At 41.5% G+C, this 16,938-nt stretch overlaps 1 protein-coding gene across 1 annotated transcript in view; it reads left to right on the top strand.

Annotated features, from left to right (window-relative positions):
- furinb (furin (paired basic amino acid cleaving enzyme) b) overlaps nt 1–16,938 on the top strand; it is a 215,994-nt gene that overhangs the window by 195,338 nt on the left and 3,718 nt on the right. The window contains 3 exon segments of the mRNA XM_014125103.2: nt 12,933–13,036; nt 13,142–13,439; nt 14,120–14,247. Of these exon segments, the coding sequence (XP_013980578.2) occupies nt 12,933–13,036; nt 13,142–13,439; nt 14,120–14,247 (530 nt within the window).

The raw sequence follows: 16,938 nt of genomic DNA on the forward strand, positions 1-16,938 counted from the left end.
ACCATTGAATGGGAGACTTTTACACTCCCAACTGATTTTTTTTTCCTGACAAAGGTTGTGTATCTATTGAAGGTCAAAAATATGATACAGGTTGTTCAGAAATTATTCACACTCCTTGACTTTTTCTACATTTTGATGTGTTACAGCCTGAATTTCAAATAGATTGACCTGACATTTTTTGTTACTGGCCTACACACAATACCCCATAATGTAAAAGTGGAAATGTTATATTTTTCTGAATTTTTACAAATTAATAAAACATTACAAGCTGAAATGTCTTGAGTCAATAAATATTCAACCTCTTTGTTATGACAAGCCTTAATACGTTCAGGAGTAAAAATGTGCTTAAGTCACATAATAAGTTCATGGAGCCACTCTGTGTGCAATAATAGTGATTTTAACATGATTTCTGAATGACTTCCTCATCTCTGTACCACACATACAATTTCAGTGCATTCAGAAATTATTCAGACCCATTGACTTTTTCTACATTTTATTACGTTACAGCCTTATTCTAAAATGGATTAAATCGTTTTTTTCCTCATCAATCTACACACAATACCCCATAATGACAAAGCAAAAACAGTTTTATTTAGTTTTCGCTAATTGATAAAAAAAAACACTGAAATATCACATTCACATAAGTATTCAGACCCTTTACTCAGTACTTTGTTGAAGCACCTTTGGCAGCAATTATAGCCTCGAGTCTTCTTGGGTATGACACTACAAGCTTGGCATACCTGTATTTGAGAAGTTTCTCCCATTCTTCTCTATAGATCCTCTCAAGCTTTGTCAGGTTGTATGGGGAGTGTCGCTGCACAGCTATTTTCAGGTCTCTCCAGAGATGTTGGATTGGGTTTAAGTCCGGGTACTGGCTGGGCCACTCAAGGACATTCAGAGACTTGTCCCGAAGCCACTCCTGCGTTGTCTTTGCTGTGTGCTTAGGGTCTGAGGTCTGAGGTCCTGAGCGCTCTGGAATAAGTTTTGATCAAGGATCTCTCTGTACTTTGTTCCGTTACTCTTTCCCTTGGTCATGACTAGTCTCCTATTCCCTGCCGCTGAAAAACATCCCCACAGCATGATGCTGCCACCACCATGCATTACCATAGGGATGGTGCCAGGTTTCCTCCAGACTAGGGCTGTGGCGGTCACAACATTTCATCAGCCGGTGATTGTCAAGCTAATAACTGTCGGTCTCACGGTAATTGACCATGAATTAACATAAACACATTTAGCATCTCCTGGCTTCCACACATTTTAAAAAGTATAATAAATCCATGTAATATAGCCTACACCTTCACAATGAATCCATTATTTACTTTAGACAGGTCTAAAGAAGCATGATATGAAGAAAATGTAGTCTATTTCAGAAGAATAGAATAGCATACTCTGAGTTGTCCTTATGTTAGGTCCTGATGTGGCTGTGCCAAATGGCTGTGGGCTACACTAGTTCATTTAGCAGACAAGATTTGTTTATAATTCTGTGGCATTATTTTATATTATTTTATAGTATGAAGAATACAATTGAACAAAGCTGAATAAAATATAAATATTTTCTCCAAACGATTTGAGGGAGTGCCCACATGCGGCTATTCTGTGTAAAGTTGTTAACAAAGAGGTAGGTACTTCTATATGCTTAATTTAGAGTTATTAATGTAACTCTAGTTGTTCTACAAATGTTGGGCTATATGTTTTGATTTATAATACATTGTAAGGCTGCAAGATGAGACTCTAATGATGATTTTTTTAAAGTTGCTTGAAAGGCATGAGCTCTGCTTTTTTTTGCGCAGGTTGTACACACTCTAATAGTCTCTCATTCACAATATGACAAGCACTTGATAATGCCTCGAATTTCACGGCAGCATCCCCTTTGTGGCCATAATGCACCCTAAAAAAATCCATGTCTTTTGCGGCCCGTAGTGCTGCGTTGTGCCCTGAATGTGCTGCGCAATCCGAAGCATCTCTCACTCACATGGCTCTCCATCACATGATCGGGTCTTTCTCACAGGATACAAGTTAAGACAGACACATCGGCGACGCAACTGCGAGCGTCCTTATCCAATTCCGAGGTGCATATTGAAGATATTGGATGAACTGTCCACATTTACTTTTCGTCAGCCAACAAGATGAGTAGGCCTAACAATCAACAAAAGCACTAGCCCATGTCAATCTACTATCCCTTATAGTACAAAAGTCAACCTATTCTATTCTGTGCAAGAAATAAATATTCCAAACAGTCTGCGACAGTTGTGGGATGCTATAGATCGTAAATTAATACAACCACTAGCATAATTTCTTCTTTTTTTATGCAAAGTAGCTAATGCAACAGATCAGAACGTTTTGTTTAAAAGGTTGATAAACTGTTAGGCAATTTTTTCACATTATAAGCGCAGCAATGCGCTTATAGGCTATAAGCGCGAATGTTCCATTAGCGGAAAATACCATTATCAAAAGTGACCGCAAATGCAATTATGCATGTAATGCTTTTATTATAAAGGCGCATTTTTATGATGAAATTGATCTTCCCCAAATGTGAAACTCACACGCTGCTTATATACACTACCGTTCAAAAGTTTGGGGTCACTTAGAAATGTCCTTGTTTTTTAAAGGAAAGCACATTTTTTCCATTAAAATAACATCAAATTGATCATAAATGCAGTGTAGACATTGTTAAAGTTGTTCTGGCTCAAAATGGCCAGAAACAAAGAACTTGCTTCTGAAACTCGTCAGTCTATTCTTGTTCTGAGAAATGAAGGCTATTCCATGCTAGAAATTGCCAAGAAACTGAAGCTCTCGTACAACGATCTCGTACAACGCTGTGTACTACTCCCTTCACAGAACAGAGCAAACTGTCTCTAACCAGAATAGAAAGAGGAGTGGGAGGCCCCGGTGCACAACTGAGCAAGAGGACAAGTACATTAGAGTGTCTAGTTTGAGAAATAGACGCCTCACAAGTCCTCAACTGGCAGCTTCATTAAATAGTACCCACAAAACACCTGTCTCGAAGTCAACAGTGACGAGGCAACTCCGGGATGCTGGCCATTCTAGGCAGAGTTCCTCTGTCCAGTGTCTGTGTTATTTTGCCCATCTTCATCTTTTCTTTTTATTGACCAGTCTGAGATATGGCTTTTTCTTTGCAACTCGGCCTATAAGGCCATCATCCCGGAGTCGCCTCTTCACTGTTGCGCAACATTGAAGTGTTTGATTAGATTTTCAAAAACATTTGCATTGATGTCAGAGTGATTAGAGGGCCAATAGAGTGCTGAGTACCAGGCAGTTAGCAACTTTGGTAGGCTACTAATGACCAGCAGCATCAGAGCTTGGAGAAGCCTAATTACCGTGACTAAACGGTCATGTGGAATTTGACTGCCTTCATGACTCGTGACCGCCGGTGTGGCGGTAATATGGTCATCGCAACAACCCTACTCCAGACGTGCTTGGCATTCAGGCCAAAGAGTTTAATCAGACCAGAAAATCTTGTTTCTAATGGTCACAGAGTCCTTTAGGTGCCTTTTGGCAAACTCCAATTGAGCTGTCATGTGCCTTTTACTGAGGAGTGGCTTCCATCTGGCCACTCTACCATAAAGGCCTGATTGGTGAAGTGCTGCTGAGATAGTTGTCCTTCTGCAAGGTTTTCCCATCTCCACAGAGGAACTACGGAGCTCTGTCAGAGTGACCATCGGGTTCTTGGTCAGCTCCCTGACCAAGGCCCTTCAACCCTGATTGCTCAGTTTGGCCGGGCTGCCAGCTTTAAGAAGAGTCTTGGTGGTTCCAAACTTCTTCCATTTAAGAATGATGGAGGCCACTGTGTTCTTGGGGACATTCCACGCTGCAGAAATGTTTTGGTACCCTTCCCCAGATCTGTGCCTCGACACAATCCTGTCTCGGAGCTCTAAGGACAATTCCTTCGACCCCATGGCTTGGTTTTTGCTCTGACATGCACTGTCAACTATGGGACCTTATGGGACCTGGTTTGTGCCATTCCAAATCATGTCCAATCAATTTAATTTACCACAGCTGGACTCCAATCAAGTTGTAGAAACATCTGAAGGATGATCAATGGAAACAGGATGCACCTGAGCTCAATTTTGAGTCTCATAGCAAAGGGTCTGAATACTTATATAATACCTTCCTAACTCAGTCGCCGGAGAGGAAGGAAACCGCTCAGGGATTTCACCATGAGGCCAATGGTGACTTTAAAACAGTGAATGGAGTTTAATGGCTGTGGTAGGAGAAAACTGAGGATGGATCAACAACATTGTAGTTACTCCACAATACTAACCTAATTGACAGAGTGAAAGAAGGAGGCTTGTACAGAATACAAATATTCCAAAACATCCATTCTTTTTGCAACAAGGCATTAAAGTAATAATGCAAAAAATATGGCAATGCAATTCACATTTTGTCCTGAATTGTCACGTCCTGACCAGTATAAGGGTTATTTGTTATTGTAGTTTGGTCAGGACGTGGCAGAGGGTATTTTGTTTATGTGGTCCGGGGTGGTGTTTTATGTAGTAGGGTGTTTGATTTATTATTTCCGGGTTTTTGGGGTTATGTTCTAGGTTTGTATTTCTATGTGGTCTCTAGTCTTTTGTATTTCTTTGTCTAGTTTATTGGGGTTGGACTCTCAATTGGAGGCAGGTGTTTTCTCGTTGCCTCTGATTGAGAGTCCTATATATGGGTAATTGTTTGGTGTAGTGTTGTGAGAGATTGTTTCTTGTTTTGCCTGTGTGAGCCTGACAAGACTGTTTTGTTGTTCATGCATTCTTCGTTTTGTTATTTTGGTGTTCTCTTGATTTAAAATAAATAACAAGATGAGCATCCATATTCCTGCTGCGTTTTGGTCCTCTATTCCCGACGACAACCGTTACATGAATACAAAGTGCTGTGTTTGGGGCAAATCCAATACAACACATTACTGAGTAACAATCTACATATTTTCAAGCATAGTGGTTATGGGTATGCTTGTAATCGTTGCGCTTTTCAGGATAACAAAAAAAAAACTGAATGGAGCTAAGCACAGGCTAAATCATAGAGAAAAACCTGGTTCAGTCTGATTTTCACCAGACCCTGGGAGAGGTCCAAATCTACACTGGAGTTTCTTACCAAGAAGATAGTGAATGTTCCTGAGTGGCCAAGTTACAGTTTTGACTTGAAAATCTTTGGCAAGACCTGAAAATGGTTGTCTAGCAATGTTCAACAAATGTTGCACAATCCAGGTGTGGAAAGCTCTTTGAGACTTACCCAGAAAGACTGTAATCACTGCCAAAGTATTGACAAAGTATTGGCTCAGGGGTGTGTAAATTAGATATTTCTGTATTTCATTTTAAATACAATTTCTAAAAACATATTTTCAGTTTGTCATTATGGGGTATTGTGTGTAGATGGGTGAGGGAACAAATATATTTAATCCATTTTGAATTCAGGCTGTAACACAACAATATGGGGAATAAGTCAAGGGATGTGAATACTTTCTGAAAGCACTGTATGTTACTATTACGATGAAAGGCTTTTCGAAAACTAACAAAATGAGAGGGTCATGGCTAGAAGGGATCCAACTTTAGTCAGAATTTACTTTTCGTAGCGGGTTTATAATTTGCACAGCAGTTAGGAGAATACACGTGTCAGGTTAGGATAATTAGGTTAAGGTTAGGAAAGGGGTTAGCTAAAATGCAAAAAATGCATAGACGTAAATTTGACAAAAGCTTGATTCCATCTAGTCATGATCCAACGTGAGCTTGCACACGCTAGCTGTTCATTATGAAAATGTTTTATTTCTAAAACTATAATGTAAGTTACACTGTTATTCAATACAAAACGGATCAGCTGTATATTTCAAATGTAAATGGCATGCACTGATGACTGAAAACATTCACGCAGGAAAATGCTTGCCGCACTAGTTTTAGTCACACACCTTCTAATTTAGTTAGCTACAGTTGAAGTCGGAAGTTTACATACACCTTAGCCAAATACATTTAAACTCAGTTTTTCACAATTCCTGACATTTAATCCTAGTAAAAATTCCCTGTCTTAGGTCAGTTAGGATCACCACTTTATTTTAAGAATGTGAAATGTCAGAATAATAGTAGAGAGAAGGATTTATTTCAGCTTTTATTTCTTTCATCACATTCCCAGTGGGTCAGAAGTTTACATACACTCAATTAGTATTTGGTAGCAGTGCCTTTAAATTGTTTAACTTGGGTCAAATGTTTCGGGTAGCCTTCCACAAGCTTCCCACAATAAGTTGGGTGAATTTTGGCCCATTCCTCCTGACAGAGCTGGTGTAACTGAGTAGGGTTTGTAGGCCTCCTTGCTCGCACATGCCTTTTCAGTTCTGCCCACACATTTTCTATAGGATTGAGGTCAAGGCTTTGTCAGGGCTTTGTGATGGCCACTCCAATACCTTGACTTTGTTGTCCTTAAGCCATTTTGCCACAACTTTGGAAGTATGCTTGTCCATTCGGAAGACCCATTTGCGACTAAGCTTTATCTTCCTGAATGATGTCTTGAGATGTTGCTTCAATATATCCACATCATTTTCCTCCCTCATGATGCCATCTATTTTGTGAAGTGCACCAGTCCCTCCTGCAGCAAAGCACCCCCACAACATGATGCTGCCACCCCTGTGCTTCACGGTTGGGATGGTGTTCTTTGGCTTGCAAGCCTCCCCCTTTTTCCTCCAAACATAACGATGGTCATTATGGCCAAACAGTTCTATTTTTGTTTCATCAGACCAGAGGACATTTCTCCAAAAAGTACGATCTTTGTCCCCATGTGCAGTTGCAAACCGTAGTCTGGCTTTTTTATGGCGGTTTTGGAGCAGTGGCTTCTTCCTTGCTGAGTGGCCTTTCAGGTTATGTCGATATAGGACTCGTTTTACTGTGGATATAGATACTTTTGTACCTGTTTCCTCCAGCATCTTCACAAGGTCCTTTGCTGTTGTTCTGGGATTGATTTGCACTTTTCGCACCAAAGTACGGTCATCTCTAGGAGACAGAACGCATCTTCTTCCTGAGCGGTATGACAGCTGCATGGTGTTTATACTTGCGTACTATTGTTTGTACAGATGAACATGGTACCTTCAGGTGTTTGGCAATTGCTCCCAAGGATGAACCAGACTTGTGGAGGTCTACAGTTTTTTTCTGAGGTCTTGGCAGATTTCTTTTGATTTTTCCATGTGTGCATGCAAATGGCCTGAATGACAGATATGTGCCAACTGTCTTGCTTTTTGCAGATTGCATATTTTGATTGCAAACTAAATAAGACTACAAACATAATAGGCCAAGACAAAGGGTGTTATTTTTGTATCAAGGAAGTCCAGTGTTCACACATTAAGTAGCACAGATTGTTGGCTAGTCTAACTACCTTGCTGGCTAGATAGAGCCTAACTACATTGCTGGCTAGCTATCCAGCTAACTAGGTGAACTAGTTAACATTTGATGAGGAGACGTATTTGTTCAGTCTATGTTTATAATATTGGCGCTTTATTTGTGGAATAAAGACTGATACAAATATTTCTATGAAAGGCTAATATCCATAGCCACAGGAATAAGTTTTGGAGTGGGGGCCAATACACTACTTTTGTGAAAATGTTTTAACTAAATTCATTTAAGTGTTTACCAACAATTGTAAATTCAGTCTGATAATTATCTGTACAAAACAGTTTATCTGATAATACTTGTGGAATATAAACACTTGCTTGATATGTTTTCCAGTTTCTTGAAATACTTTGCAAATGCCACTTATTTCTATGTTAAAACTGAGATGGTCTATTCATTCCTTTTCCATTTTAGTAGCACTCTTATCCAGAGCCACTTACAGTAGTGAGTGCATACATTTTCATACTGGTCACCCGAGGGAATTGAACCCACAACTCTAGCATGGGAAACACAATGCTCTATCAACTGAGCCACATCATCACAAACCACTTGATATCTCAATGTACTCAATTACTGTATTGTGCATTGTTTTTCATCTTGGTGATGAAAAGTCTACAGGTACAAACCTAGATGACCAGCCTATGTACAATGCGCTAATGTACATTTACAATAAGTGGTTTGTAAGTGATTGTTTTCCATGTAATTTAATCAAGAAAAATATTTCACCCTGCCAGAGTGCAAAGAACCTTGGCATGACCCTGCAAACATCAAAGCAGTGACTTGCTAATGCAGGTTCATGCTCTACAACATCAGTAGAGTACAACCTTACCGCACACAGGAAGAGGCGCAAGTCCTAACCCAGGCACTTGTCCTCTCCCGTTTAGATTACTGCAACTAGCTGTTCGCTGGGCTCCCCGCTTGTGCCATCAAACCCCTGCAACTTATCCAGAACGCTGCAGCCTGCCTGGTTTTCAACCTTCCCAAGTTCTCTCATGTCACCCCGCTCCTCCGCACACTCCACTGGCTTCCAGTCGAAGCTCGCATCCACCACAAGACCATGGTACTTTCCTACGGAGCAGCAAGAGGACTACGTATATCGAACATGTCTGTAGACAGTTGTCGAAGTGACATCATGAACATTCTATTGTCGTCTGACATCAAACTTGTTGTTGTCATTATGAAAAATGATAAACACAAAAACGACAGAGTACATGACATCAGCAGCCTGATGGTCCAAAATAGCATAACTCATGCATTTTAACACCAACAAACCCATTCGTTTAAAAATGAATGTAGGATATGTCAATCTAGCAAACCAGGCAACTTAAAGCAACTTTCTAAACAATGTTTAGGTCCATTTCTAGCTTGTTAGCTGGCTAGATAGTTCAAATAATGATCATATCATAGCTGACATCATCTTAACTTTATTCATTATTCATTATTACAGGAAAATAAACTCACAACAAGATCATTATTTACAAGTTAATGGCAAGATAATTATAGAAAATAGCTTACGGTTGTGAGTGTTACAAAATAAAAGCAGGGCATTCTACCGGAAAATGTTAGAACTTCGACACTGTCTCGTTGGCCTAACGTTATATCCTAATTTGACTTTGGTGCAGGTCATGTTGTTATTCGCATTACCGTCTCTGGTAAACACACATTATATCAAATAAAATCAATGTTTATTTGTCACATGTACAGGATACCAAAGGTGTAAACGGTACAGATAATGGTTACTTGCATAGTGGAGTCTTTTGTTTAGATGTGTAGCTAGCTAAACAGTGAACCATAATCCCAACTCATAATGTTACTACCATGCATGAATCTTCAGATAACTGAAATTCACCAACTAGGTTCAATGTTAGCTAGCTAGCTAACATTAGGCTATAACTAGCAATGCAAATCGCTTTTTGAGATACAAAATAATATTACTACACAGATCATAAACGTAACATTAGCTAGCGAGCCAGCCAACTAATGTTAGCTAGCTAGCAGTACGCTTTAACTTGCAATGAAAATTACTTTCTGACAAAATTCGAACATGTAGTATCTGAAAATGTAGCTAGCTAGACTCTCTTACCCATATACATCGCTTCTCACTCTCTGTCACGGATGTCATGGTTGCCCTTAGTTTGAAGATGTAATCCAGAGACAGGTGTTTTATACAACAGCCTTCTGTGTGTTCTCTTTTCGACTCCCTCCGCAAATTTGCAAACTCCAGAATTTTCTCCATCTCCTTAGCCATCATACTGTTTCCACCGGGAATTCCACTGATTTCAAAACTCAGTCAACTTCTTCATTGCAGAAGCATGCTACATGGCAGACCAATCCGAACTCATCTCTCGGCATGTCCAGCCCATCCATTATCTCAGACAATCGTGGCTAGCGGGAAGGTTCCTGTCTCTTACAATTCCAACTACTGAATCCTGCAAGATACTGTTCTTAACCTTTTCACACGTACCCACAAACGTGTGTGATCATTGTACAGTGGTCCCTGCAGCGTACGCTCAAACCGGTTTGATTAACGTCCAGTTTCGTTTGACGCAACAGTCAGCATTTGAGCTAGCCACACTGTTTTTTCACAGAAACCTTTTGCACATACACAGTCCTTACAAAGTTATGTCCTGAATGTGACAAGTTTATTTTGGGATGCAATGTTCAGATATCCACAGAAGTAGCAACAGCATACACAATCATCCAAACCGGAAAATGTAAGCTAGATTAGTCCTAGCGCTAACTGAGGAAATATTGACGTAATACAAGCGGTCATATTTACATAACTCTCGGCAGACAGAAATCACAATATGAATGAGCTAATAGCAATTACTATTTATAATTCATCACATCACAGGTGAGCTCAACATTGATCCAAATAATTGAGTAAAACACTTTCTAGAAGTCGAAAGTAATCCGATGATGGGTAGTTTGGGTAGTCGAAGAAGCCGGTGTTTGGAGGATATATTGGCACGGCTGTTGCCAATATATTCTCCAAACACCGGCTTCGAGGGCATTATCAATTTTATACAACAGGTTACCAACATATTCAAATTATTTTCATAAAAACCGTTATTTTGATTAATTTATTCATACTATTTCATCCTTCCACAAGATATAGCCCCGTCACAAATCTAGGTTTGCTACCCAAGCCGGCTGGTCATTTGTTCTATCGGTTCGGTTGCTAGAAATGAGACCCAATCGTTCAGTCTTTTTGTTATGTATCTATGGACACGACCCAGTCGTTCATTCTAAATGTTCCATTGTCATACTGGCTTGCTATCTAGCCAACTATGGCTAACTTACAGACAGAATAACAGCAAAGTAGCTGCATTTGCATTTGTTTAGTTTTCTAGTGACATTTATTTGGATGCATCCATAACAATGAGCTAATGAGGCGCGATTTCGCCTGGCATAGAAAATGTGCTCACTGTTGTTCAGAGGCGCTAGCCAACAACACAGCTAACACAATCACTTCAAACTGAAGCTGGAAAGACTGCAAACTAGCAGCACTTCGTTTCGTTTGACCTTTTTTCAATTGACATTTCTTTGTACATATCCATAAAAATTATGCCAGCTGATTTATGATTTTGACTGAATGAGAACGTCCAGATGCCTGTCTGTGCGTCTCATCCCGACACATTCATTACTATTGGACAGCTGGAGATCGAATTTGAATATTGAAATAATGTTGCAAATGTCAGGCGAGACAGACAGCAAGGTTTATACAAATCTCCGCTGTTGAAAACTAAATGTTAGTCTAAATGAAATGTGAGATAATGTCTAGATGCTTTTTATAGTGGAGATCTAGTTTATAAATAGCTTGGCTGGGCTGATGAGACAGTGGATTGCGTAGTGAGATGGAACAGAGTAAATAGGCGTTTTTTACATCATAGATTTAGCTGGTGGTAACTTGTGGAATAGACACGGGCTGGAATGCAGTTCTAACCAATCAGCATTCAGGATTAGACCCACCCATTGTATAATATGATGTTAAAGGTTCTAGGTAGAACACTTTGCCTTTACAAGATCCCTCGTCTTCTTAAAAGGCTTCTTCTGCTAAAAACGGTTCTTGGTAAAAACTCTATCCCTCCGCAAAGAACCCATTTGGAACCTTTTGAGATACAGCCACTGTCAAACACACTCCCCCCTCCCACATACACACATACACAGTGCTTGACTTGGGCAGGAGCACACCAGAGCTGAGTACCGACACCTAAATGCTCTACTGCTTGAGCTTCTGTTCCTCTTATAGAATATTACCTCACAAGTATTGTGGAGCTCCTGCGCCTAAATATAAACAGTACTGGTACTCAAAACGGGTACCGGCACCTATTTCAGTCCAACTCAAGCATTGCACATACACAAACATGTACTGCATACTGGTAGTCATTGCCAATACTCCATCCACTGCAGCAACAGTGAAGGGCATTGTGAAGGGATGGAGGAAGTTTGCTTCAATATACAGACAATGACAGTCCAAACCCAATAATTATCCAAAGTGTAGATCATTTCCCCAGAGAGAGCAATAACAGGGCAACTTGTATTTCCTCAGGAGATGGAATTCATGTAGATGGAATCATTTAATAGGGAGAGCACTGTTTTTCCGGCGAGGTGACATTGATTGGATGGAGTTTCATGTCTATTAATAACACATGAGAGCGTGTGAGACATGAATGCTGATGGAGGGAGTGTGTGGATGTGGAAGGTTGTTGAGGTGAGAGTCTGCTGCTGCCTCTACTGCCTGTCGCTGCCGGAGTGGTTCTATTGCTTCTATTTTTGTCTTGGCACGGCCCACGGCGGCGAGCAGCGAGGTGAGCAGTAAACCCATGTGATTCATGGTTTGATTATCTTCGCCCGCAGTCCTCCTTTTCTCTGCTCACTACAAAGGCATATGCTCCCTTAACGTCTAGTCCACTCAGCCCTACCTATCTACCTCCGCTAAATCAGCTGGAGAGATTTAATATGGCCCTTGTACTTAGTGCAATGTGACCTGTCCCAGCATCCTCCAAGAACAAAATCATTAAGAGCTACATGAAGGCTAGTTGTCATTACTGACTGCTTTACTGGTGCTCCACTGTGGGTAGCGCCAAGTTCACACAGCTGGCCTGACCACGTGATCTGCCCCGAAATTACGAAGACAGTTGAAAAAGAGCGGTACCACTGAGGGAAATATTTCAGCTCAGCTTGCTGTACAGTACAGTACCCTGTTATCCTACTATGAGGTTTTACTGTGTTTTCTCACCATTAAACACCAGTGTTTATGGCTACCTTTATAATGGTGCTGTTACTGGACACTGCTATTAAAACATTATGGACCACGTCCATTTCACAGCTGTGGGACCGACATGTACCTGATATATCTCTCAGGCCTCTAGTGGGGATTGTATCCATCTTTTTTGTATTGTATGTCTTTTATCTTTCCTATCTGCCTGTAGTATGAACCTGATATGGAGGGATATCTCACTCACTAGATTATCTCTGTTAAGCTCTCCTTTCTTTTATTAGAATATCTCTAACATAAGAATAAATATATCTTCGTCTGTCTCTGTATAGTATGAACCTGACATGGAGGGACATGCAGCACCTGGTGGTGAGAACCTCTCACCCTGCCCACCTCAGCACGGACGACTGGAGTACCAATGGAGTGGGTCGCAGAGGTAACAGGAAAGCTCTCATTGGACATGCCTTGGATAACTGAACTACATGATAAATGGACTCACTGGACTCTTCATAACTTCTCTCATGCTTTTTCTGTTTCCCAGTGAGTCATTCGTATGGGTATGGTCTGCTGGATGCGGGGGCCATGGTGGCCCTGGCTCAGAACTGGACAAGTGTGGACCCACAGCACCAGTGTGTTCTCACCATGCTCTCAGAGCCTAGGGACATAAGCAGCCGGCTGCTGTTCAGTAAGACATTGGACGCCTGCTGGGGCAAACCAGAGTATGTCAGCTCTCTGGAGCACGTCCAGGCCCGCCTCACTCTCTCCTACAACCACAGAGGAAACCTGGCTATACACCTCATCAGCCCCCTAGGGACACGCTCTACCCTGCTGGCACCCAGGTACTCTCACACGCACACATCTACTGTAGAAATACAAAGGAAACCTCATCAACCTCATACAGTATCAGTCCGCTAGATACACAATCCCCCCAGGTAAACATACACACGTTCACAGAAAAACACATGCAGTGCTTGTTGTTTTTCATCTCTGTTCGCTTGAAGTGCTGTGTATTTTTGACAGCCAGTCTGGGAGGTATTGTTCTTGAAGAGCCCTGCACTGTTCAGGGCGGTTGCTATGAGATGAATGTTTTCGGCTCTGAACCCTAACTACTCTCTATTTCTCTCTCTCTGTTTTGTCTCTCTGTTTCTCTCTCTCTGTTTCTCTCGCTCTGTTTTTGTCTCTCTGTCTCTGTTTCTCTCTCTTTCTCTCTCCCCCTCTATCTTTGTCTCCCCCCGCTCTCTCTCCCCCTCTCTCTCTATCCCTTCGCCCTCTCTCTCTTCCCCCTCTCCCTCTCCCTCTCTCTCTTCCTCCTGTCTCTCTTTCTATCCCCTCCTCTTTCTCTCCCCCTCTTTCACTCTCCCCCTTGCACTCTCTCCCTATGTCTCTCTCTATCCCCCCCTCTCCCTCTCTCTCTCTCTACCCCTCCTTCTCTCGCTCCCTCACTTTCTCTCTCCCCCTCGCTCTCCCTCCCTATGTCTCTTTCTATCTCCCCCCTCTCTCTCGCTTTCCCTCTTTTCAGGCCTAAAGACTACTCATCAGAGGGATTTAATGACTGGGCCTTCATGACCACCCACTCGTGGGATGAGGACCCTCGAGGGGAGTGGACCCTGGAGATAGAGAACGTCTCAGAACAAGGGCACGACTATGGTAACAGGACATGTGTACCTTCATACCCCTCCTCACATACACCAGATGCTCCGTCCTCCTCTTCTCTGATGTTGTTTGTTGCAGTCTCAGTGTAGCAGGGGAAATAAGATGAGTGCTTCTCTCTACTCCCTCCACCTCCTCTTCATCCTTATTCCTGTCCACACTATATCACTTCACCTTCGCTCTCTCTCTCTCTCTCTCTCTCTCTCTCTCTCTCTCTCAATTCAAAGGGCTTTATTGGCATGGGAAACATATGTTTACATTGTGTAAGTGAAATAGATAATAAAAAAAGTGAAATAGAAAATGAACAGTAAACATTACACTCACAAAAGTTCCAAAGGAATAGAGACATTTCAAATGTCATATTATGGCTAAATACAGTGTTGTAACAATGTACAAATAATTAAAGTACAAAAGGGAAAATAAATAAACAGAAATATGGGTTGTATTTACAATGGTGTTTGTTCTTCACTTGTTGCCTTTTTCTTGTTGCAACAAGAAGTATTTCACCCAATAGATATGGGATTTTATCAAAATAGGATTTGTTTTCGAATTCTTTGTGGGTCTGTGTAATCTGAGGGAAATATGTGTCTCTAATATGGTCATACATTTGGCAGGAGGTTAGGAAGTGCTGCTCAGTTTCCACCTCATTTTGTGGGCAATGTGCACATAGCCTGTCTTCTCTTGAGAGCCAGGTCTGCCTTCGGCGACCTCTCTCAATAGCAAGGCTATGCTCACTGAGTCTAAACATGGTCAAAGCTTTCCTTAATTTTGGGTATGTCACAGTGGTCAGGTATTCTTCTACTGTGTACTCTCTGTTTAGGGCCAAATAGCATTCTAGTTTGCTCAGTTATTTGGTTTATTCTTTCCAATGGGTCAAGTAATTATATTTTTGTTTTCTCATGATTTGGTTGGGTCTAATTGTGTTGCTATCCTGGGACTCTGTGGCGTCTGTTTGTGTTTGTGAACCGAGCCCCAGGACCAGCTTGCGTATGGGAACTCTTCTCCAGGTTCATCTCTCTGTAGGTGATGGCTTTGTTTTGGTAAGGTTTGGGAATCGCTTCCTTTTAGGTGGTTGCAGATTTCAACAGCTCTTTTCTGAATTTTGATAATTAGCGGGTATCGGCCTAATTCTGCTCTGCGTGCATTATTTGGTGTTTTACGTTGTACAGGGAGGATAGTTTTGCAGAATTCTGTATGCAGAGTCTCAATTTGGTGTTTGTCCCATTTTGTGAATTCTTGGTTGGTGAGCGGACTCCAGACATCATAACCATAAAGTGTTCATCAAATCAAATCAAATTGTATTGGTCACATTCACATATTTAGCAGATGTTATTGCGGGAGTAGCGAAATGCTTGTGTTCCTAGCTCCAACAGTGCAGTAGTATCTAACAATTCAATGGGTTCTAAAACTGATTCAAGTATTTTTAGCCAGATCCGAATTGGTATGTCGAATTTGATGTTCCTTTTGATGGCGTAGAAGACCCTTCTTGCCTTGTCTCTCAGATTGTTCAGAGCTTTGTGGAAGTTACCTGTGGCGCTGATGTTTAGGCCGAGGTATGTATTTTTTTGTGTGCTCTAGTGCAACGGTGTCTAGATGAAATTTGTATTTGCGATCCTGGCAACTGGACCTTTTTGGAACACTATTATTTTTTGTCTTACTGAGATTTACAGTGCATTTGGAAAGTATTCAGACCCCTTAACTTTTCCCACATTTTGTTACGTTACAGCCTTATCAATCTACACACAATACCCCATAATGACAAAGCAAAAGCTGTTTTTTGTAAATGTATAAATAAAAAAAATACTGAAATATCACATTTACATAAGTATTCAAACCCTTTACTCAGTACTTTGTTGAAGCACCTTTGGCAGTGATTACAGCCTCGAGTCTTCTTGGGTATAACGCTACAAGCTTGGCACACCTGTATTTCGGGAGTTTCTCCCATTCTTCTCTGCAGATCCTCTCAAACTCTGTCAGGTTGGATGTGGAGCGTCGCTGCACAGCTATTTTCAGGTCTCTCCAGAGATGCTGGATCGGGTTCAAATCCGGGCTCTGGCTGGGCAACTCAAGGACATTCAGGGACTTGTACCGAAGCCACTCCTGTGTTGTCTTGGCTTTGTGCTTAGGGACGTTGTCCTGTTGGAAGGTGAACCATCACCCCAGTCTAAGGTCCTGAGCGGTCTGGAGGAGGTTTTCATCAAGGATCTCTCTGTACTGTGCTCCGTTCAACTTTCCCTCAATCTTGACTAGTCTCCCAGTCCCTGCCGCTGAAAAACATCCCCACAGCATGATGCTGCCACCACCATGCTTCACTGTAGAGATGGTGCCAGGTTTCCTCCAGACGTGACACTTGGCAATCAGGCCAAAGATTTCAATCTTGGTGTCATCAGACCAGAGAATCCTGTTTCTCATGGTCTGAGAGTCCTTTAGGTGCCTTTTGGCAAACTCCAAGCAGGCTGTCACTCTACCATAATTGTATTTTTTTATTTAATTTAATTTAACCTTTATTTAAATAGGCAAGTCAGTTAAGAACTAATTATTATTTTACAATGACGGCCTACCCCGGCCAAACCCTCCGCTAACCCGGACTATGCTGGGTCAATTGTGCGCCGCCCTATGGGACTCCTGATACAGCCCGGGATCGAACCAGGGTCTGTAGTGACACCTGTAGCACTGAGATGCAGTGCC

Source organism: Salmo salar, chromosome ssa10 (genome assembly GCF_905237065.1).
Source record: "Salmo salar chromosome ssa10, Ssal_v3.1, whole genome shotgun sequence".
NCBI lineage: Eukaryota > Metazoa > Chordata > Actinopteri > Salmoniformes > Salmonidae > Salmo > Salmo salar.